Source organism: Scatophagus argus, chromosome 5, assembly GCF_020382885.2.
Source record: "Scatophagus argus isolate fScaArg1 chromosome 5, fScaArg1.pri, whole genome shotgun sequence".
NCBI classification, from domain to species: Eukaryota; Metazoa; Chordata; class Actinopteri; family Scatophagidae; genus Scatophagus; species Scatophagus argus.
This window is the reverse complement of record NC_058497.1, coordinates 19895355-19920031: the sequence shown is the minus strand read 5'-3', so window position 1 is coordinate 19920031 and position 24677 is coordinate 19895355. Positions and strand designations below refer to the sequence as shown.

General features: G+C 41.0%; 2 protein-coding genes across 3 annotated transcripts in view; both read left to right on the top strand.

Moving 5' to 3' along the window:
* The first annotated feature begins 2304 nt into the window (after nt 1–2304).
* On the top strand, nt 2305–14172 carry nek8 (NIMA-related kinase 8). Of its 2 annotated transcripts, none has more exons than XM_046389515.1 (15): nt 2305–2390; nt 3484–3689; nt 4777–5009; nt 5126–5257; nt 5659–5867; nt 5958–6037; nt 6140–6324; nt 6918–7065; nt 7547–7623; nt 7940–8057; nt 8202–8352; nt 8903–9066; nt 9327–9479; nt 10998–11156; nt 12471–14171. In XM_046389515.1, the coding sequence occupies exons 1-15, from the start codon at nt 2344–2346 to the stop codon at nt 12497–12499; spliced, it is 2091 nt and encodes a 696-aa protein (XP_046245471.1). In that variant the 5' UTR covers nt 2305–2343; the 3' UTR covers nt 12500–14171. The 2 variants fall into 2 exon arrangements, with proteins under 2 accessions (XP_046245471.1, XP_046245472.1); XM_046389516.1 differs by lacking the exon at nt 2305–2390 and adding an exon at nt 2397–2735 and having other exon boundaries at nt 12471–14172.
* An 825-nt stretch (nt 14173–14997) lies between these two features.
* Nucleotides 14998–24677, top strand: part of traf4a (tnf receptor-associated factor 4a) — a 34275-nt gene continuing 24595 nt past the window's right edge. The window contains exon 1 of the mRNA XM_046389517.1: nt 14998–15596. Coding sequence (XP_046245473.1) covers nt 15454–15596 — 143 coding nt within the window. The 5' untranslated portion in view covers nt 14998–15453. The remainder of the gene's footprint in view (nt 15597–24677) is intronic.

Here is a 24677-nt window from a genome sequence, read left to right as displayed (position 1 = left end):
ACAAAAGCTTTCATTCTGCAGAAGCTCCTGCTGCTGTTGCTGGTGTTGTTGCATCCAGGCCTAAAGGTCTCCCAGTATCATGTGTTTGTCTTTGAGGTGGGAATCTTTGTGCCTGGCTCAGCACTGAACCATATTGATCGTTGGGTGATTTTTCTTTCCCCTCGAGGGGCTGTTGAGAAATGGCTACCGTGGAGACTCCAGTCCAGTAAAGCCAGTAGAAAGAAAATCCAAGGGTTAATTGATTTCCAGGGAGTGCATCATAAATAGCCAAACAAAAATAGCTCTGTCTCGGCCAGAGGAAGATTTAGTTTCATTCTCAGGCAGTAAAGTGGCTCTTTTTCAGAGCAGCTGTTTCCAGAAAAGTGTGAGTTAATGGTAATTAATACATTTTCTATTTTTAAGATGTTTTCTCAACATTGATTAGAATCATTTACTAAGGATGTGTTTATAACCCCCAAGCTGTCATGTTTGAACTGTTATAGGGGCTACACTGAAAACTGTAATAATCCATCCATCCATTTTCTATACCGCTTATCCGTCAGGGTCGCGGGGGAGCTGGAGCCTATCCCAGCTGATTACGGGTGAGAGGCGGGGTTCACCCTGGACTGGTCGCCAGTCAATCGCAGGGCCAACACACAAAGACAAACAACCACACACTCTCACACTCACACCTAGGGACAATTTAGAGTAGCCAATTAACCTAATGTGCATGTTTTTGGTATTGTGGGAGGAAGCCGGAGTGCCCGGAGAAAACCCACGCAGGCACAGGGAGAACATGCAAACTCCATGTCATAATGTCTATCTGTTAAAAGTGTGAAAAAGAGGTGAAAGCATTTCTGTGACGTACCACCATCACCCACAACTTCCTGTTAGCCTTTTACCCTGAGAAATCTCCAGCGAATACTGCCTCTGGGTCATACCGTGTGTTTAGCATCAGTTTCACTATCCCACACAGTACATTCCTGGTCACTGACTGTCTCGTCTTCAGACAGATCTCCTGCTGACAGATGACATGCCAAATATGTCACTAAGCTGGTCTGAGGAGTAGCGTACTGCTCCCTTTGTTGAGTTATTATACCCACAAGAAAGAGTAAACTATTGTTTGTAAAACCACCTACTCACCTCTCTTCTCTCCACCTAAAATCATTTTAAAAACTAAAAGGGTTCAATTACATGAAGATCACTGTTTGTGGTGAAATATCATTATTTCGATTGATGATAATAGTGGAGATACGTACTTCGGCACAACACAGAGCAGGCTTTGTCACAGCACAAAGCATTTATTATCCCCATCATGACAGAGAGGGGAAACAGTGCTCATGCAGCCTCCTTCCTGCTTATCTCAGACAAGGGGAAGGAGCTTTATAATCACCAGGCGTCTGAATGTAAGACTACACTATCTGAAGTCCACGCTCAAAACTAATCACGTCTGTCTCACTGTTTGTCTCGCTGCCTCACTGTCTCCATTTCAGTTGTCACTTGACTTAATTTGTTTCCTGGCACAGTTTTTAGAAAACACTGTATCCAGATTTTCACAAGACATTTTAAACATGTCATTACAAATAAAATCAGATAAAATGTACTTCAACGAAAGCAGTAATTTAGTTTGTGATCTAAAACACTGTGTTGGTTTTCAGAAAGGAGGCAATGTCGGTTGGATGGCGATCTTTCCTTCATTATGGCTATAAAATCTAAGATGACAGACTTCAAACTCAAATACTGTTGGTAGAAAAAAAGTGGAAATTACAAAATAAAACCAGATTACTATTATATTTTGCTGATTTCTATGCCTATCCTATCTATGTCTATCCTCGGGCTGCACAACTATATATTTTCTGATGGTTAAAGAAGGTTCCACTCAAAGGTCCTGACTTAAGAAATAATCAAGTAGGCTAAGGCTAAAGAAACTAGTATAGGAGTAAATATATTACCACTTAAATCAGCAACAGAACTGCAACAGGTCAGGTGATAAAAACAGAGACATTTTGACTTGTCAATGTAATAGCACAGGAGTTAATTTTATTAATAGTGACCGAATTCCATTTAGCTGCATCAGTTTCAGGGTCCTGGTATTGTGACTTACTTTTATAATCTATTCTTCCTTCCAGGCTGAAAATAAAGTATGGCTGGCTTTCTCTCCTTTTCTGTCTCTAAATCTCTTCCTCTGTGACTGAAAACATTTATTAAGATATGCGGTACCGACAGTAGTCATTACTGTAACGTCTCTGAGCCTCCTTTTCAATTTGGCATGAGAGTTTTCCTTTCGCCTTTTTTGTCCCTCGTTGCTTCTTATAGTGCTGGTGACGGGTTGCCTGGAGACGGCGGAAACGTTTGGAGGCAGCGATGGAGAAGTATGAGAAAATCAAAGTTGTCGGAAGAGGGGCTTTCGGGTAATTTTTAAGGTTTTTCTTTGCACTTCGTTACACATATTTGCCATTCCTGTTGCGTGTTTGAAAATGCGGTATCAAGACATGAACCTGGACGGCCAGAAGTCCGTAAAGCCTCAGTTTTTCCCCCAAAATGTAACGGGATCCGTCAGACGTGCACCGCCCTCAAACGAAGACATGTCGAAAAAAGTATTAAACAAAGTTTATGAAGATGCAGTAACGTTTTAAAAGCATATAGTGCAAGTTTTTTCGGCTACACTTTGTGTTGGCTTTGTCGTCGTTGTTGTTTTTTTCGAAAGTTTTTTCCGATATTTTAGACAGGCAGGTTATAAAGTATCTTTGAGTAAGGTAAGGCAAGGTTAACGCTTACTAAAGCATATTCTTCACATTTACAAGAAATGAGAGAAACAAAGAGATCTTTTTAAAACTACTGTACAAAAGAACAGTTCATAACTTGAGTAAAGTGCCATGTACATATAAATTTCAACATTTCAGGAGGTAATTTTGTACTTTCTACACAGCTAAATTTATTTCAAATTATACCAGCTACTATACCAGCTACTTTGTAGATTAAAACTTTAAACACTGTGAAGTAGCTACACTCGTAGCTTTTAAGTTTTAATGAGCCTATGTGACGAAATTTAGTTTTATATACTTCGCGTATCAGCAAAATTAACTTACTGAAACATGCAGAAAGTAATGTACATCTTTATTTTTGTACATTAAATCTTGATCTGTGCAAAATGTTTAGTGATTGTTCACACACAATAGGCACATGAACGCAACATGTTTGTGGATTCTTTTTCATTACTTGCCCTTTGAAAAGTGTATACAACGAAATTCAGGAGTACTTTTTTTCTTTTGATGATATGCTACATTAAAGTGTAAATGTGTACACTAAGCAAAGAACACAAGACACCACTGGGGTTTTTTTTTTCACATATTTTATTTTTCAAGCCACATAAATTGCTTGTTTGTGTAAAACAAAACTAGTACTAAATCCCTGTAGTAACAGCAGATCTAAACTACCACCTGATCATATTGTTTCTGAAATAAAATCTGCACATCGTTTTTCTTCCTTCTCCCTGCCTGTCAGGATTGTTCACCTGTGCCGTAGGCGCAGCGATGGGGCCTTTGTCATCCTGAAGGAGATCCCAGTAGAGCAGATGTCACGGGACGAGCGTCTGGCAGCTCAGAACGAGTGTCAGGTCCTGAAACTGCTCAACCATCCAAACATCATAGAGTACTATGAGAACTTCCTGGAGGACAAGGCACTCATGATAGCTATGGAGTATGCACCAGGTAAGTCTGCTGTAATATCTCATTACGTGATACCCCTTTTGTTCATTGTCTAGTGCTGTAAGGCTTCAAACCTTTTTGATTCCCATGTCAAGTCAAATGAAAACATGTAATATCAGTCTGTGTGGTGGTGTTTTGAGGGACAATGTGATCAGATAACATTTCTGATATATTACAAGATACAATATATAAAAAAGGTAAATCACTATCAATTAGTCCAAAGGCCCAGAGCCAGTATTCTGCCTGACATTCTCAGATGAAGCTCCTTTTAACTCTTCCTCTGTACAAGTTAAAGACCAAAATGTTGTTGTCAATACTCTGAAAGGTCTTTACTCATTTGTTCTAAATTGCACTGTCTCATCCTTGTGGTCTGTTGGTTTGCCTCATTTGCACTTGAAACGAATACAATATGTATTATACTGAGACTATGTCCATATTTGTTTGCTATGTGAAAGTGCAATACAAAGGGATCTCATAACATTATGCCATGTTGTTATCATCATCCTACTACTGTTATAGTAGTTAAGTTTGGTTTAGGTAAGTCTTGGAGTTGTTATCCTTTTTGGAGCCAATTGTCATTTAATTGCTTTTACTTTATTACCTCAAAATCTCAACAAAACTAAACCATATTAAACTACACTAAACTAAATTAAAGTTTAGTAGTAAAAGGACAAAAATGTTACATAATAACTTGTAGTGTTACCTGCCTGGCTTTGCTCAAAATAGTCCAACAGGTATTTTTTCCTGACATCAAAGCAAATCACTGATAGCATGTATGAATTCCTGCTTCTGAATTTGAAGCAGGAATGACTCAGGATCCAAAAAGGCACACTGCTTTACCACAGCAGCTAAAAAAGATAAATGTAATATTTAATAATATTACACTTGATTGCTTTGGGGAATCTTTTTTATTGACATTAACATTTCGCTCTTGTTTCATGTTTTGTTAAAGCCTCTTAAATCCAGGCGATGATATTCATCTCATGTTCATTCAACTCACCAGTTTGATCATTTTCTTACTTATTATGTTTTTAATGGACCAAATATTCCTTTTTTTGTTTATTCTCTTCTCAATGTTTTCCTCATGCAGGAGGAACCCTGGCTGAATACATACAGAAGCGCTGCAACTCTCTTCTGGATGAGGACACCATCCTTCACTTCTTTGTGCAGATCTTACTCGCACTGTACCACGTCCACAACAAACTCATCTTGCACAGAGACCTTAAGACACAGAATATTCTCCTTGACAAGCACCAGATGATTGTCAAAATTGGAGATTTTGGCATCTCCAAAATACTTGTCAGCAAGAGCAAAGCTTACACGGTGAGTTGATTTGCTTTTGGTTTGAAAATGTGATCACATCAACCACATACATTTCCTGCAATGTTGAATCCTAAAATGAGCTATCACAATCAATGCCTCATTTTTTCACACTTCAGGTGGTTGGGACCCCATGCTACATCTCCCCTGAGCTTTGTGAAGGAAAGCCATATAACCAGAAGAGTGACATCTGGGCTTTGGGCTGTGTGCTGTATGAGCTGGCGAGCCTTAAGAGAGCCTTTGAGGCTGCTGTACATAAAGCATTTTATTATCCTTCACTTACACGGATGTAGTGATTCATATAATATGTTTTTGTGGTATAATTTTGAAGATGTATTACTCTTATTCAGTGTGTAATGCATAAATGGGAGATGGATTCTTACAATTTCTTAGAATATTTGATATATCTCATGTTTAACTCTCAAGCAGACTGTTGGGGCTTTTGATTTCAACACAGATCAATAATTCACAAAATTTCACATGAATTTTGCTTGCACTCAATCTGTTTTCACTACCAGTTCCTACAGTGGCATATAAATGTGAAAATATTATTCCTTTGAAGGGGATTTTGGGTAGTAGATTGGTGATTTTTCACATATTTATAATGCATTGTGCAATTTTACTCTATAACACTCTTAAATTTTGCTTTCAGAATCTACCTGCCCTTGTTCTGAAGATCATGAGCGGAACATTTGCTCCAATTTCAGACCGGTACAGCCCCGAACTTCGACAGCTCATCCTCAACATGCTCAATCTGGATCCATCCAAACGGCCTCAACTCAATGAAATAATGGCTCTTCCCATATGCATCAGACCCCTGCTTAACCTCTACACAGATATAGGCAACGTCAAAATGCGCAGGTAACGCTTTAATGCATTACTATACGGATACAGATTAAGATTTTTATATTTTGTATAATGACATCTTTCTTTCTTTACATTCTATGAAAGGATTGAGAAACCACTATCTGCTGTGCAAACTGGTCCTCAAGGTAGACCAGGAGGAAGAGTTCCTACCAACAGGTCCAGAGGTCAGACACATTGCATTGTTATCTGGCAACGGAACGAGCTGTATCAGGTTGATCACAGCACTTTGATTACAAATGTGGTTGTTATTTCTTGGGTGTAAACAGACGGATCAGTTGGTTTAGGATCAGGGAAGGTGCATTCGCTCCCACTGTCCTCGGTGTATACCTGGGGAAGTGGAATCTCAGCGCCTCTCCGCCTGCCGATGCTCAACACCGAAGTGCTGCAAGTGTCTCTGGGCCGCACTCAGAAGATGGGGGTGACCAAATCAGGCCGCCTGATTACATGGGAGGTCTGTGTAAACCTTTTCTTTTTTTCTTTTTTAAATATTTCTAACTTATGTTTTACTACTTAAAGCATTAGAAAGGAAATATTCTCCCTATAACACTTGACAGCTGTGATCTACACAGCTGTTCTGGGCCAACTTGTTGATAAATGAGGATTTAATTTGTATTATTTTCTAGGCAAATGCAGTTTAGCGATTGTTTTAGCCTTTCAACATATTTTTACAACAGCTGTAGATTTTTTCTGCTATCAAAAATATAAAAGATAAAAAAACGCCTAAAAAGGGCAAAGTATTGAAGAGGCAGGGGTTGCACACTCCAGTAGTTCCTTTTGTGAAAACAGCCACCTTCGATTTGTACTTTTTGTATTGGATTGTTTTTGCTCTGGGGATCTCTGGGTAATGAAGCTGGCTGGGGAATGTATGGAATATGGGATCTTAATAATAACTGCTGCTGGGCCTTGTACTTCACAGCTTATTGATCAGCTCAGTAATGGTGCATCAGAGAGTGGATTTCTCTTTAAACATTTTTAGTTACTTACCACACGTTTTACATTCTCACTCTCTCCCCATTAACCTCTAATAATCATTTATTACCACAGGCTCCATCAGTGGGGTCTGGCGAGGCCAGTCTGCCCGGTGTTGTGGAGCCGATGCAGCCTCAGTTCATTTCACGTTTCCTCGAGGGTCAGTCTGGAGTCACCATCAAGTCTGTGTCCTGTGGCGATCTTTTTACCACCTGCATGACAGGTTGGTGGGCCTTTCGCATTGTATAACCAAGCAAACATCGCATCTATGTCTAGTCAGCCTAGCGGAGAGCTCTGTTAAAAGAAATCAATGTTTATTCTCTGTTTTCTGACCCCACACACTGCACCACAAGGCCCTAAAACACTGAGACATCAGCTGAATCTACGTATGCAAGTTAGGATACAGTCAGCTCTTTCTCTAGACTTGATCAGATCTACTTGGAAAATAAACTGTGGAGCTCTGTTAGTCAGTGTGCTTTAGGCGGCTGCTGTGAGTCCATGCAGCACTGCAAAGAAGATAACACAGGATTAAAGACCCTTCCTCTGAACTCAGTTGCTTCTCTTTCATCACTTTTCACTGTAGTGATGCAGATTAGCCTTTCCCAGATAGGGATTAGATGCACTCTGTCGGTCCACGTAAGAATACACCTACTCTCATCAACTAATGGTGTCTTTAATCCCTTCTTTTTATTTTCAATTTGCAGACAGGGGCATTATCATGACGTTTGGAAGTGGAAGCAACGGCTGTCTAGGCCACGGTAACTTCAATGATGTAACACAGGTACATGTCCGAAGGGAAATATTTGAATGGCACACTCATATTAGAAACTCCAAACTTAAATTGATGGTGTCTAATGCAAAAATCCTACTATAAGTTTTACTCTTGTTTCTAGAATTTTGCTCAGCTATTTTTTAAAAATTAGGTCAAACATTTAAAACAACTTTCAGTGTAATGCAGTACCACTAGTTGATGCCAACATGAGGAAGTGGTATGACATGCAATCAGGTCACTGTGTCCCTACAGAGTTTTAATAAAAATCTAGAATATAAAAATTCTAAAGGTGGCATTTCTTCCCTCTGTCTGTTTTTGTACCCAGCCCAAGATAGTTGAGGCGCTCCTTGGCTATGAGCTGGTTCAGGTGTCTTGTGGCGCTTCCCACGTACTCGCTGTGACCAATGAAAGAGAAGTATTTGCCTGGGGAAGAGGAGACAATGGTACAGTAAATGAACCGGTTGTTTTCAAACTCCCTGCATCTATATTAGTATCCATCTTCTGGTGTTTTTTTGTATGTGGCTGATTTGTGACAGCAGTATTTTAGTGCACAGCTTGACTGTTGGGCGTCTTCATCTGTCTGGAAGGTCGCCTCGGGCTCGGCACCCAAGACACCCACAACTCTCCACAGCAGGTGTGCTTACCTGTGGAATTCGAGGCCCAGAGGGTGGTGTGTGGAGTCGACTGCTCCATGATTATCAGCACCAAGCACAACATCGTGGCATGTGGAAGCAACAGGTTCTACATTTTTATTTTCTATGTTGCTATGTTGTTCTATAATCTAATCTAAATCTGTGGCTATTCAGTAAACATGTCACTGACTAATTATCGGCAGTGAAACTTTATTTCACATTTGATGGGAAGACGCAACCGCTGTTTTCCATGGAGGATACGTTCTGATGCATTTTGTGAAAGTGGCCTCCTGTTTCACCTCTCACTTGTGCATGGGGTGGTGTAAGATTCGAGGAGACACTGTGGTCCGTAGAGCTACTTTCATAGTGCACAACCTGTGAGGCAGCATTCTCTGAAAATGAAAAACATTCTCATTGTTAATCCCTCTGTCTCAGATAAGGCTTGGACAGGATGTAGAGCTGCGTATGAGTCGTCGAAGAAACATTCAACACAACAGTAGTTATTTCGGAGCAGCATTGTTCAGATACCTGTGGCTCAGCTGCCACCTGCAGCTGACAGGGAAACAGAAGTAGAAAATATTCCTGAGCTGAATGCACAGTTTTACTTTATTTCTCCTGTTATAAATATCATAAGTTTGTCATTTTGTTGTGGTCAGGTTCAACAAGCTCGGGCTGGATAAAATAATTATTGGAGAGGAACCAAATCCCTCAAATCAGGTGGAAGAAGTTCATTCCTACACCCCTGTCCAATCAGCCCCACTCAACAGCGAGAGGATAGTTTACATTGATATTGGGACAGCCCATTCTGTTGCTGTTACAGGTAAAATATTCCCATTATGAAGCTATCACATCACATTTTTGTAACAGACTTGTATGCATTTCTGTGTGATTCCCTCCATAATGGTATGACATAAAAGAAGGTTACTGTTTCATTTACTTGCCAAACTAGTTTTCTAGGTTTTTGCAGCGTCAGATAAGGTGAGAGTCGGCCTGGGTAAATTGCTCAATAAATGTCTTCAGTAAAACTAAAGTGCTAAAGCTAAGCTATTGTCTCATTTACCAACAATTCTTCTTGCCCAGAAAAAGGTCAGTGCTTTACCTTTGGCAGCAACCAGCATGGCCAGATGGGCTGCAGTTCTCGTCATAGCAGTCGTGTGCCCTGCCTGGTGCCTGGGCTGCAGGGCATCACCATGGCAGCCTGTGGAGATGCTTTCACCTTAGCTATCGGATCTGGTGAGTGCAAAGTACAACAGGATATTTGTAACATTCGCTGTTTTTAAAGGCCCTGCGCACCTCCGCAGGTGTTTTCAGTCATTTTGGCCCAGGTTGAAGATGGGCAGATGTGAGGTCTTGAGCTAATAAGAATGATATAATAGATACAACAAAGCTAACAGGAGAGTCAGAAATATGTCAGTCAAGCACAGTCTGTCGAGCATAGTCTGCACTCTCAAAACAGTGTTTTATCAGCCATTTCACTGTCATTAGCCTCTCTCAATGTCCTTACACTCACTGCGTCCAAACAGCATCTCTCCAACATTGTGCCTGTCACAGTTTAGTCAAGATAAATTTTGCGTGAAGCTAAGGATTACATGACCAGAATCAAACGTGTCTGGTCCATTCCACATAGAAGCAAATATAAAGTGAAATTCAGCCAAACTCCTTAGAAGAGCTCTGTTCAGCGACATTAGATGAAATCACCTGTGTGGCTGTAAAATGAGTGTCCAGGGCCTTTTAAAGGAGTTTTCTTGCCATTGCATGCTTTTACTATTGCATGCGGAGGCTAATTTGAAACTCTTTTTGCTGGTGCATTCAAAAAAACTCAGCCGTTGAAATAATAAACACACATTATATTCTCAAAAGGATGATGTGAACTTTATGGTTTTGCATAAAATGGTTGCTGTTCTGCTGCTGACTCGAGATAGCAGTTTCAAAAAGCGCTTGTGCACAAAGGCAGCATTTTTCAAACAGGACAAACACTTTATTTTCCCTCATTGTTAAATCCTCGTTTGAGTAGGAGTTGCACAAGTAAACACAACAGGGTTCATCTCAGCTCTGAGTTCAGACAACATTTCTCAGATTTCTGTGGCTTTAGCTGCTTTGGAAGAAAAGAGGAGGACTTGTGGGATACCAAGAATGGGTCAAACAGTATGAGCGGTTATGTGACCCCACAATAGTAGTGTAACTTTAGCTCAGGAACAAAGATGATTAGACGATCACTGTGATGGATTTTGTTGCACAAACAAGTTTCAGGCCTCTGCAAGTTTGTTCTCATGTCAAAGTGAAGTGAGTTGAAGGTTTAAAACTTACTGTTACATGGTAACATATGGTGTGGTTTGGCAGTAACGTAAACTATACAGGATTTTAGACTAATGGGCTAAACACACAAAACCATTGGTTTGATTCTTTTAAACTTGTGGGTTTACAGATGGGAAATGTGTGTGTATGTGTTTGTACATGTGTGTCTGTGTGTGTTTTCTTCTTAAATCTGAGGGCAAAATGGTAAAACGTCACATTGTGCCAGCGATTGGCTCCCTGGGGAGAAACCCAGCAGTGCCAGTCGTGCCTGTAGGTTTTCTTTGTTGAGGGATGTCTTTGTTCAGCTTTGAGTTCCTACAGACAGAGCCATTATGCTTCCACTGCAGGAGAGACAGAGCTGTCAGATAAAGATTTGTGTGGATTAATTCATCCTGAGGTCTGTACTGTGGATTTGGAGAAACTCTGACCGAAACCTTCCTCTCCTGCTTCCTACAGAAGGGGAGGTGTACACCTGGGGCAAGGGGGCCCGCGGCCGCCTTGGAAGAAGAGAGGAGGATTCTGGGATACCGAAGGCGGTGCAGCTCGACGAGAGTCACCCATTTGTGGTGACATCAGTGGCTTGTTGTCATGGCAACACTCTGCTGGCAGTGAAACGTAATATTTCACTTATTACCCCTTTTGTTAACAAACACTGAGAGATGTTGGGATGTGGTGAAATCTAACTGAAAGAGGATTAATCCCCAGATGAGAGACAGGCTGAACATGAGACAAGCTCCTCTTGATAACGTCTACAGAAACGCATGTTTTTCCATGCAGAATTGTGAAAGGACTCATTTGTAGTTTTGAAGGCACACAGGCTAAAAGACATGACTACAGCGCTGTTTCATATAATCGGTGTTAGAGCCCACCGTTCTCATCAACAGACATCTTCCTTTCAGCCATACTTGATCAGAACCTTCGATCTGCATGCCAAAAGTAATAAATCAATCCAAGTATTGCGGTGTGGCTATTGATCTTAGAGTGAAATGTGTGACAGGGATGTAGACCTCTTACCGGGAGGAACAAAAGTCAGCAATTTGTACCTCTTCGTCTCAGCAGTGACGAAGCAAAAGCCAGAGATTCTAATGAAAACTGAAGAACGGTGAAGGTGGGATTAAATCGTCCCTCCATGCTGCAAATTGAAAATAGCTGCAGATTTAGAGAAGATTAAACTGCATTGCAATTTAATAAGTAACAGAAATGTTAGTAATCCTGGCTACAGGGCTGCTGTTTAAATGTTTCTTTGACCTGCGCCATGTGACAAGGACATGGAGACCAACATAGACTAAGACTCACAGAGGTCATTAGCAGGTTCTGTGTTACTGTTGGATTATGTTTTCATATGCGGTGTATATACTTTTAAAGAGCTAAATGTATCTGTACCATGAATGAACAAGGAGTTAAAGTCAAGTCTTTTGAAAGAAATAACAGAAACTCAGAAAAACAGTTCACAGCGGAGCTTCTAATATTTTACTTACAAAGTGCCGCTCTGTAGCAGAGTTATTTTAAAGCTGTCTAACACATCAACAAGATGGCAGTGAGGTGGTGAGGCTGATTTAAGCTCCTGTACTGTCAGGTGTTTTGTCTCTAGTGAAATTCAGGTGCTAGTGTACAAATGAAACTGATGTTTTTGTTTGAAAGTCTACATGTTTTCTGCAGATGATTACAATCATCTGACTACCTTGATACCGGCCATTTTTTAAGTACTGTATGTGTCCAGATTTTCATTCTTGGCAATGAGTAAAAGCATGCAAGGCATTATTTTAAGCAACCGTCAGCCCAAAACCCAAAGATGTTCAGTTTACTATCATAAATTGTGAAGAAACGAGCAAGTGAAGGCTCATCAAAATAGTTCCCAGTTAATTTTCTGTCTGCTCTTTTCAGCTCTATTGACGTTTTGCCCTTTTCCCTTTCTCCCTCTTGTTCCAGCTTTGCTTGAAGAACCTGTCCCGAGATGATTTTGTCCTAAAAATGAACCTGTTCAGTGTCGGTCATGAAGCCTGGTGGCAGCATGAGCTGAAGGAGAAACTGTCCTTTGAATAACTCCCCCCCAGAGGCCCATCACTTCTGCAGCTGAAAGATTCCCTTTCACACTGCAGCTGTGGCCTTAATTCTTCCTTTGTTTTCCACTGTGTATATTTCCTTTTCTGCTCCAGGAATGAATGTTTGCTGGGTTCAGTGGTTTCCAGCAAAGCTCAGGAAAAGGTCAGAAACTGTGTGTGTTGCAGCAGGTGTATGTCACAACAGGTTTGTTAAAGGAATGTTGCAACACTGTTTCTGAGGCTGGATTACAGGAAGTCATTATGGAGCCTTCACACGGTGAACTATTGTCCTTTCTCACGTGCAGGGTTAGCATGATAAAGACCAGTAAAAGTCAAACTGGCCTGAGCTCTCTTAAGCCACTGGTGAATGATGATACAATGCACAGAAATGGAAAGAATGAAAGCCTCTTGAGCGTTTAGTAGCTCATCAGTCAAATGAACCAAACACATTATTCTTGATCCCATCGTGAGTGGTCACATTGTGCTTTATTGGATTAGTCCCTCAATACGTTTGTAACCAGACAACGATGTTTTGTCGAGGGTTCGACTGAGCATCGTCTTAGTGACTTAATGACTGTGGTTTATTTCACTCCCTTGTTCATTCATTCACTGCTCCTATGTGAGACACACCCAGTAGATTATATATATGTTTATAGCTTCATCACTGACATCATGTGACAGATTACCTTGTGGGATTGTTAGAAGCTTTGTATTTTTGCAGGATTCTGTATTGTAATTCAGTGTGAACATATATATATATACACACACATATACATATATATATTCATATAATGTTTTCAATGACATGGTATACTGTATATGTATGTAAACTGAAAACAAAGTTGCAAAACAGGAGTGAAAATGTCATGGATGAATTTTACTGAAATGAAAGTTTAAGCAAATACACTTAAAGTGTCAAAAGTAAAAGCACTTAATATGAAGAAGGGCCCATTTCAGAATAATATAAATTATATAAATGCATTATAACTATTGATGCATTAATGTGTAAGCATCACTGATCTTGCAGCTTATTTGTTGACTGTATTTTGTATTAATAACCTGAAAGTAGCCAAAAGGTAACTAAAGGTATCAGATATTAAAAAAATATCCTCTGAAATATGATGGAATAGAACTAAAATGCAAAAAAAAATGAACACAGTGTTTGTACTCAGATTCTTTCTTCCTCTGGTTACTAAGAAGTGAAATCTTTGCAGCACATGAACAACCGTGTGATAAATCTTGTGTCATATGAGAAGATGTTTTCACAGTTTATTGTGAAGTCAGACAGAATTTGTGATGCACAAATGAATGTTTTGTTTGAATTTTTCAGACCGCCTGATGTTTCTCGTGGCTGCTAACGGATGTCTGGAGACAAAAAATTAAGCATCTTGATGCATCTTGACTGGGAAGTTAGACTTTAAAATTAAACAAGTTCTACATCAGCAGGTTAAAATTAATAACTAACCTACAGCACAGTGCTGACTCTCTCAGTGACAGTCTGATTACATGTGCTTTGTTCTGCTCGCACAGTCCTCATTATCCCCGCATTAATCATGCAGTCACACATTAATTTGTGTAATTTTCACAGAACTGTGACCGTTAGTTACAGTTACAATAATCAGGTGATCTGATTATTGTAACTATTGTTTCATATCCTATATCATACTCTGCAGATTAATATGCACTGGACACACCTGTAATCACCCGTTTTTTCACAATATAATTCAGTTTTTGAAGTAGCTGCTCCTTATTTGAGATGTGCTCACACCTTTTCTGAGGACACGGATCGTTTACCTTTGTTGTCTTCATGATGATGTAATGATGATGTAATCCGGTGGCAATACAGCAGGTGTAAAATGTGCCCTTTATTTATATTGACACGAAACGATGTCCAGCTGGTCTGTTTGTTTGCTGTTTTTTCTTTTTTAGCGTATCCATATAATTTAAATTTCTTCAGCTTCAGTTTCATCGGATATAAAGGCAGCATTTTAACATGAAACACAGGAAGAAAAGATTTTATTTCTTCATTATGTGCGTTTGCTCGGTCAGCAGAGGGCGCCTGTCACCTTTGACTTTCCTGTAGGCTTTTGTAGTAGCTCAAATTTTATATTTAATTGACTTAAAGCTTCATAACAAAACCCTCCTCGGCACTGTCTTTTCTAATAGGAAATATATTTGTTTGATATTTTCAATTTCTCAATGCACGACCGACTTGTGTACACTTCCTGCGCAAATGGAATAATAAATATCAAACCTGCACACGGAAAACAAATAACACGTTTTCATTAGAGGCCGCCTCAAACGGACCAAAGCCCCATTAAAGACCCGTAAAGAGAGATCAGAGAGATAAAATGGTGTGAACGGAGCGTTTCAGCTTCTTGACTCCTCCTGCACGGAGGAGGAGGAGGAGGAGGAGGCGGGACTCGGTGCACCTAAACAGACGGAGGGGTTGTGCATTGTGCTCAGTGTGTCAGTGCTGCATCCACAGAGGACGGAGTGGAGCCGGCCACGCTCGGTCACGTTAACCCTGAGCTGTAAACCTGCACACACACACGCACACACACACACACAGAGAAGGCTAATCTGCGATCATCTCTGCAGCCTTTCCCGGACTGTGCTGCTCCTTTGTTGCCATCGGTCTCCGGGCTGCAGGAGGAGAAACCGGGGAGGGACTCCCCTCCTTTAAAAGCCCGAACAGTCAGTGGCGGAAGAGACGTGATATGAACCCCTCATCGGCTTAAACGCCAGTGCAGCTAAATAGCCCCGTTTTCAGGAGGGGTGTGGGGGTTAACGGAGGATCACAGAGGACATCTTCACACCTTTAACCTGCAGCTTGAAGGCCGAGAAAATTTCGACGGAACCTTGCAGCGATGCCCGGGTTTGATTACAAGTTTCTGGAAAAGCCGAAGAGACGCTTCCAGTGTCCGCTGTGCAGCAAGGCGATGCGGGAGCCGGTCCAAGTGTCTACCTGTGGACATCGGTTTTGTGACACCTGTCTGCAAGAATTTCTGAGGTACGGTGTGTGTGTGTTTGTGTGTTTTGTGTGATCCACCTCTCTGCAGGCGATACAGGAGAGTGCAGCCTGGCTAGTTTCGGTCGAGCAACAGTAAATAAAGGATGTTTGTGTGTGTGTGTGTAGGTGTGTCCTCCTCACCTTTCCGTAGCTCGGATTCATATTCGTTTTTAGTCTGTTCTACTGCCGCACAATTACTGTGACAGTCCAGTCCGGTAAACACTACCTGGACTGAAAATCCTCCTTGTTGCAGGTTTGCAGGTGTTGTTTCTCCGCCACATATGCAGCGACTTAGGTGATGCGTTTATGTGCCACTGTGACAACATGAAAAAACATGACTGAGGGTTTTTTCCCCTTTGCTTTTGCTTTTTTGTTTGTTTGTTTTTGAGCAGTCGCGTATTTCTTTTAGGGTATTTCGAGGATGTTGTCATTGGGTTTTATGCTGTGGCAGCATCATTTGCAGTGATGTAGATTATCAGTTTGCTCTTTTGGAGATTGTGTTTATTTTTAACTCATTAAATCCTCAGGGTAACGTGATTATTAGCGTTAATTCCTTTCATGTTGTGGTGTTTGTGTCCTGCAGAGGGCCCCTGCCCTCCTCATCCTGTCTGTGTTTCTGCCCCCAGGGTGGCTCAGACTGCATGGGGTCGCAGGTTGAGGATGATGAGGTTGATGTGTGTGGGGGAGAGTCTGCCTCCCCCTGCTCCTCCTCCTCCTCCTCCTCCTCCTCTTCCTTATCTGCTGAACATTGAAGTCTGTGTGAAGACTTGTAGAAAGAAAGTCTTTGTCTGGAGGTAGATTTCAATGTCCTGAAACAATCAGTAATTGTCACACACTTGAAGGAAACTCAGTTTTTAAAACCAACAGCTTAACTGCAAACCTTGAATTGGATGGAGCAGACTGTCTGCTTTATTTCTGTGTGTGTGTGGTGTCTCCGTGTGCAGAAGAGCTCCATTCAGACTTTGAGGAGGTTCTGTACGTGGACATGAATCACATGTCTTTCCATTGATGTTTTAAGATAAACGAATTGTTGTTTATCTTGCAGATCTTTGGTTGCACTGGTGCGAGCTGGTGTTGTCAGATTTCAAAGATGTTCAGGAGGAAAACAGATTGTGTGGTTTGGTTTAGGTGGAAAATGAATCCTATTTTCACTTGTACAGCACAAAAACTGCAGCTGATGATGATTTTCATTCTAGATGAATGGCCACCACAGTTTAGCCCAAAGCATTGTCTTCACAAAGGTCTTGTTTTGTTTGACCAGTAGTCCGAGCCCAATGATATTCAGTTAACGAAGATATAAAACAGAGGAATGAAACAGCATGTTGTCACATTGGAGAAGCTGGAAGCACTGTGTTTTCTCACAGGAAATTTATTTGTTTGATATTTTCAATTTCTCAGTCCACAACCAGTTTGTGTACACTTACAGTCAGAAAAGTTGCGGATTCATTCCCTCGTTGACCAGATGTTTCAGCTCTAGTAAAAACAATGAGGATTTAGGAGTGATAAGAACCACTGAAATGTTTCTATGAGACCCTAAAATGTTCTCGTGTGCGGATGAACAAAATCACAGAATATGATCTGCAACTTTTCATAATGGTTTCAGTGTTAAGCTGAATGCGTTGAGATTCCAACCTGGAATGTGGGAAACTGTTTGGACACATAGACATTCATAAATGATTAATTGAGAAAGCAATATTAATTGATCATGAAAATAATTGCCTTGATATTTTTGGGTTTGCTCGCTTGGTCTCAAGCTTGTTTAATTAGTATTTTTTCCTGTGGAGTTCTTTGTAGTACTGATTGTGAAATGTAACGCTGTGACTCATACCAGTTTGTGGCTTCTCATGAGCCCATGCAGGCTGGCTGTAGATGTGTGCATGAGAAGGTAATTAAAAGCTTCATTAATTCATTCATTCACATGTTGTGAATGAAAGTGCATATTCTTTTATTCACACACAGAGTTGTTGTTTTTCTAATCCCTGAGTCATATCTGTCGCTCATTTTGAAGAGCGGCCTTTGTGTTGCAGGCTCACATCTCATGTGCCCTGATGAAAGATAAACGGAGAAAGACAAAACAGAAACTTGCCACTGGCTTGTGTTTCTTTGCGTCACTCTCTGTGGACAAGTTCAAGCCTTGAAGTGCTTGAATACAGTTAGATATAACATTTTAGTTCTTAAAGCCTGTTTTACAGCCCATAAAAACTCTGTGGTTCAGTGAGCTTCATTTCTACAGGAAGAAATCAACTCAGTCTGACTGGTCTGCAGTTTTATTTCAGTTACAAAAATGCTCTTGTTGTTATTTAACTGTGACTGAAAAAGATCTTAAAATGTCCTCAGTTTTACAGCATGAAGGTTGAAGAAACCCTGGAAAGATGGGATGTTTAATGTAAAGCTTCTGTCAACTTTTTATGCTTCTCACAGCATCCCTACGTCAGATAAAAACCGTCTGCTAGTTGACAGGAAAGACGCAGGGATGTGAATCAACAATGCACGGAATACATTAACAACTCTTTCGTGAGTTCCTCGTTTGCACCTTGAGTCATCAGGAAGCCTCCTCTGGTTCACTAAACAGCAGCAAAATGCATCTGGTTGAAAAGCAGAAACTCTGATGAACAAAGAGAGCGAGGGAGGAACAGAGTTCACCGCTGATCAATGAGTTTGGCCCGACGCTTTGTCTGCCTCATCCTGCCCGCCTCCGCCTCCGTCCTCCAGTTTACGCTCTTTTATTTTTTTTGTTAAACTCCCACAGACTGACTGAATTTTATAAAAGTTTCCCAACTTGCAAAAGTTTTTGTTGAGTAACTGTTCAGTTGGGATGTGGGTGCAGGTATGAGTGGGATTCCTCCCTGTCTGACCTGCATGATCTCCAGATGTTACAGCTGTGCAACCTGTGCACATGTCTTGTGCACATGTAGAGTTCAAAAATGGAAAATTGAAAAAGTGACCCTTTATGAAACTTTATGGCTTTATTAACAGTTTATAACATTTACATTTACAGTTCTTTATATTGGATTTTATTGGATATCATCAGTAAGAATCCTTAAAAACCTTCATTGTTGACTATTAAGATTTAGAACTGCAGACTTGATGAGTAAAACTCTTTAGCAATGACTTATTAACATTAACCATCACAGAAGGTCAACACTTGCAACTGTAGATTTGATGATTACATCTCTTCATTAACTGCAGACTTGAGCAGTGAAGACCTGATTAAAACATTCACAACCGCATTATTTCCCAAGGGAAAGTTTTTCACAACCTGGCATATAAATGTTATGTTGTGATGGCTTAAAGGTTATCTATAAAGGATTAGTGAATACTTTATTAATCATTAGCTACAACTCAAAAACTTCGATCAAAGAGCTGCCTTATGGAAAAAGTAGTGCCCCACGATCTCGTGTCGGATTTTACAGTCGATTGTGTCGCAGGGATGTCTAAATAAGTACACTTTATATAGATTTTCAGATAATCAAACATCGTCTCCCAGATAAATCAAAGGTCCTGGTTGACTTCTTAGGTAGAGTAACGCTTAAGTAAACATTTCTATAAACAGCAGGTGATGTTTCAGCAGATGTTCCTTTCGCTTACTCGTAACAAATCCGCAGCTCTTTAATTACCAAAGTGTGCCAGTTGAGGCCAGCTTCAGCTCTTTGTCTGTCATTGAGCGTTCGCATCTTTTGAGTTCGAGTTTATTGACTCTGACAGACAGTAGTTAGCTAATGCTTCACCCGTTGTGCCGCAAGGTTGATCCTTTTCCCTGCAATTATTGTGGGCTGTGTAACATCCAGTCGGGGCCTTGCATGGCATTGCTTCACTGTTAATCGTTCTGTCTCAACAATAATTAAAATATTGCCTTCATGGCAGCACTTTAGCACCCCCATTTAGCATTTAGCATTATATAAACAACTAATAAACAGGTTATAACACACTATACTGAAGTTGTGTATAGATGTAAGTGCTCATTAATAATTAAAAATAATAATATAATATAATAAATTTATACACCAGCCTTCACTACACTGGAAAGGTTGTAGCTGTTGGCAAGAACATTAATAAACATTTATTTCTGCTTAAACTACATTCTAGTGTGTTGTAAACCATTAGATTTTTAATATACTGCTAATAAATGCTAAAGTGTTAGCCAGTTCTCAGTCACAGTTATTTTGAAGAGGGTTCGTCTTGAAGTGGGACTTCCCTGAGAGGCACTCGAGGAAACGCATGAATTGCTCTTACTTTACCATGTCTCCATGCTGAAAATGAGCCTGGTGTGTTCCTCCTCTGTGTCTACATGCGAGTTAGCATGTGATGCTAATGGGCTGTGCGTCCAGCCCGGGAGGAATGTGTAAATACTGAAGGGCAGCAGCCGTCCTGGAGGCTGCCCCAGCTTAGAGGGAGAATCCTGGGGCAAATGCAGCCCAGCCCTGCAGCTTTAACACCCACTGCAATCAAATATGAGTCACATGCTTTAACAACTGCGTGTGCTGGCTGGGGCAGGCCTTTGTTTTAGCAACACTGCCCCTTTAATGAAGGCGAATCAACAACTTAATGGTAGGGCTTACGGCCGTGCCACAGATGCCAGGCCTCATGGCTCATCAGTCCTGGGTCCTCTGAACCACAGCAGTGCCTTGCAGTGTGACTTCGGTGTCTCTGCAGGGATGATGCAGTGCTGTGCCACAGCTCTGACAAGGGTGTAATTGGTTTGCTGGGCTCGGAAGCGTCTTCCTATACAGGCCTCCACGCAGTCATGTAGCACTGGAATTGCTGACTTACCCAGAGTCACGAGGATCTCCAAAGTAGGCTAATATGAGTATTTTCCTCGGCTCGATTATTCACCATCCAAGAGCCAGGGGAATGCTTTTCTGGAATGGGCGGTGATTCATTGTAACTTTGACACATCTTTTGTGTGCATTGCAGTTTTTTCTCTCCAAACTGATGTAGGTGATACTCACTTTTTCTGCTGTATCCTCCCACACTTTCATAGTCTGAATGTGCTGATGCACAAGCACGAGCATCATAAGTACTCAAACGCCTCTTCCATATTTTACAGTCTTCTTCCACCAGCGACTGTCAGTCTTATTTGAATATGTAGGCAGAGATAAACTGACACCTCCTGTGAGGTTAGGTATGCATATAAGGATTTTTAGTTTTTCAGTTTTTTAACTGTTCAATCCATAAAATGTCCACCTTTCGCTCTCTCAGAAAACCCAAAAAAAGCCCTGATATTTAGTTTAGATGGTTAGTTTTGATAATAAATTTACAGTGAGATAAAACAGAGAAAAGCAGCAAAGGCAACTAATAAGCCAAAAGGTCTGCAGTTACATGCGTTCATAAGTTGTTAGAGTTAGATGAGACGACGAATACAACTCTCATGCCTCTACAGTGGACCTGAAGCTACAGCCAGCTGCTACTTAGCTTAGATTAGCATGTCACAAAGACTGGACACTTCTCAAAGAGAAAGTTGTTTAGATCAATTGCTGAATTTAAAGCTGTAGAAAATGATTTAAAATCAAACAACAGATCTGAAATGCATTTAGCTCTGTCAACATCGAAGCCATTCCTCTCCTTTAAACACATGACGGATCCACTTCTGTCCATTGTGTGCGCGACTGTGCAGAGGGATGTATAGGGAGGCACTTTGGTTGCTGTGACAGGGCGTTTCTTAAAGGGCTAAATGGAGCTGTGTTGCATTGGTGCCCAGTGTTGTGTGTAAGTCTGCCACTTGAGGCAGCTGGGGCTTTGTGTCTCAGTGGGTATCTGTATCTGAATGGGAGCAATGCCATGGATGGCTGATGAATGACTGTGTGTTCATTACCATCCCCATCCCTCAGTCCTATCACAGAGACATTCACAGTCCCCCGCAGGTGTCCGAAAGGCTGCACAGGCATCCTGGGTCCAGATCCGGAGACTTCGGGGGACTCTGCTGTCCCATCCTTCTCCGACGACAACGATGGTCAGTGAGCTGCACACAGAGAGATGTTGTGTTCAGCCGAGTGAAAGCCCTCAGGCCTCCGCTCGGCACTTTGGGGTCTGTGAAGGCCTCTTCAGAGCCGTGCACTGAGGCTACTGTCAGCTGATGTATTTGGGGTGACGGAGCTGGAAAGAGCCCAGTGAACTTTAACACATCAATGCATAGAAGTTACCGTTCACTCAGAGAAGAGAGACACGTGCAGGGAGAGGAAGTGCTGTGAGATCCAGGGAATTTATCCGTCAGTTCTCCATGCCTAAATGTACCTACACTCTCAAGTCAAGGGACGGTGCAGTTAGCACGTTTCTCTTGTTCTAGCAGCAGTCACTAGTTACTAAATGTTCACACTCGTGGACTTTGAAACCAGTGATTATAGAAGACGTCACTGATCTTTAAACTTTAACATGGATGTTTACGCTTCAAATGTTCAAATGTGCTGCTTCAAATGTATTACCTTATGAATTAGAAACTTAGAGTTAGAATAAGGCTTCCTACAACAAAAGGAGCTTGTCTCAAGTGTTTTATTGAAAATGAGTTTGACTTGTAGAGTTTGGTTCAGTTTTGGTTTTATGAACTACAGCTGCAGCTGACAGTTGCTTTAATGATTAATCACTGATAACTGAGAAAATAAATCATTTTACCATAAAATGTCAAAAAAATGCCCCCATAAATGACTGAAACAATGAATCGTTATTTAAAAATCTGCTGAATTTCTTGTCATGTCTCGTATGAAGAATGACATTTGGACTTGGATTTACGTTTAAGTAGCTGCGCTAAGCTGAAAATGAAAGCCTGCGGATGTAATACAAACAAACAACAGGAAGCGAGCCTAAATCACAGTGTTTTATGGGTGTAAGGAAATGGATGTTGACATTCAATAGCCAGTAATTACCCATGTTTAGAGAAGCTAGCATGCAAAATGAAGTCGAAGTGTAGTTTTGACCCACAAAACTGGTTTAAAATGAGTCTACTTTCACTTTGTATCAACACCAGAGAGGTTGCAGGGGACATTACGGACAGACGAATAACTCATAATAACACGTGAGCCTTTCAATTCAGCTGTAAACAAAATTTACATTTTTCCACTGTAGTTTTAAGTAAAGAAAACAAAGTGAAGCAGTTTGTGTATATTTTTTTAAAAAAAATCAAATTGCTATAATAATTTAGTTTTCTAGTAATTTGTAGCTTTGATGGACAAAAAGACATTTGCAGAAGAAACTGTCTTAGCCTTAATATCCTCACTGTTGTCATTTCTGAATTTGCTGTGAAACTCCCAGTGTTTCCACAGAGACAGACGAACAGAGAGATGTTAGCCGGCCTATTTCAGGATAAGGTAATTGTGGCAAATCTCTTGGGAGGAAGCTGAGAGGCTTTAGAGATGCAGCTGTGATGATGACATCGCTGAGAGAAAGTGCCCTGACCGTTTCACACAGCTGCACAGGTCCCCCAACACTGAGAAGATATGTTATTACACGACTCTGTATTGTGACAGCTGTGTGTGCGGATGTAAAGAAACGAGAAAAGGCACTTGTGTCGGGATGAAACTCTCGGAAGATGGAGGGGCACTTTAACATTCTGAGGTGGATGATTTTCTCATTGAGATGTTTGAGCCTCTCGATGTGACGGGGCAGCTCTCCACGCATCACTTTCAGGTCATCCGTCTGCTGCGAGAGAGTTTATTAGTGACAGCCAGTTCAAGCGCAAGTCATCGCCTTTGAAAGAGTTCTGAAAGTGACTGATTTTATTTGATTCACAAAACAACCTTGAGAGTTCAGCCAGCGGTGGCTTCAGACAGGAATACATCCCAAATGATCACACTTTTGTGTGTGCTTCTAAAGAAATCTGGCTGACTTCAGTATTAACCATAACTGCTTACCCAAATTAGTGACCCACGCACACATATGCACACTCACACACACACATGCACACACACAGTGTCTTCTCACCGCTGTGTGGTTGAGAACGATGTGTAAGTTTAGATCTGGGCAATTTGTGGTCTATAGAAAGTGTTTAAGCCGTGACTCAACTTCCACTCACCTGAATTCACCAACTTCAGATTACTGCAATTACTGTTTCACAAGCAATCGTCGCAGGTGGTTTGCTCATATCTCTGGATTTTTTGGGTTTTTTTTTTTTCTGGCATCGCTGTTTGTTTAGTAGTTTAACATGTTGGACTTTGGTTGAGGATTTGACGTTTGATTATCACATTTAAATGGCATCATTTTTAATTTAAAAAATGAGCACATAAGCAATAAACAGCAAATCAAACAAACCATCAGTTAGCAACTAAATCTAGACTAGATTAGTTGGTGGACATAAAGAGGGTAATGGTTTGAAGGTAAACTTAGTCAGACCACAAAAAGATCAGTTATCAAGTCAGCAGAATGACTCACTAATGTTGATTAACACAGCAGTACATAATGTAAAGTTCCTAGTCATACCAGACCTCATTGAGTCAACTGAACTCGTGTCTTGATTTTAAGTTTTCATTTGTGAGAGGAAGAATGTTTTGTTTCTTCTTTCTTTTTTTTTCTTTCTTTTCACGTAGCCTCAGTTTGAGTCGTCTTTGAAGCAAAAGTGCCATGCAAATGCTGATATCTTTGAATTTTCCAAGAGGATCTGTCTGCTGATGTTTTCATTGGACAGTCTGGGTAATAATTCAACCACTCATCTCTATTTTCTGTTCCAAACTATCCAGGGAATTTGGTTTAACTCCCGTTTGACAGCTAATGTTTTTTACCTACTGTTTATCAATGTGATTTATATTAACGTTCCAGAATCTGAGGAAACTAAATGAGCAGCCGCAGTATGTATACAGCCGCTCTATAAGAACCAGTTGGTAGACATGCCTCAACTTGCCCTCCTCTAAAACCAATCTCCCAGCCTTTTGGGCTAGACAAAGACGGAAAACATTCCAGCTATGCAGCGAAGTACCTTACCCCTCGCACAGCGAACGTGCTGAGGCCGAGCCACCAAACCCAGCCCTGCTGCTGCTGCTGCTGCTGCTGGACTGCAGCCAGTTGGCCCAGATCTGAATAGCATGGCTAGTGCTTACACGTGCCCGGGTATGCATGCTATGTGAAACAGCTTAGATAAAAGGTATATTTATCATAACA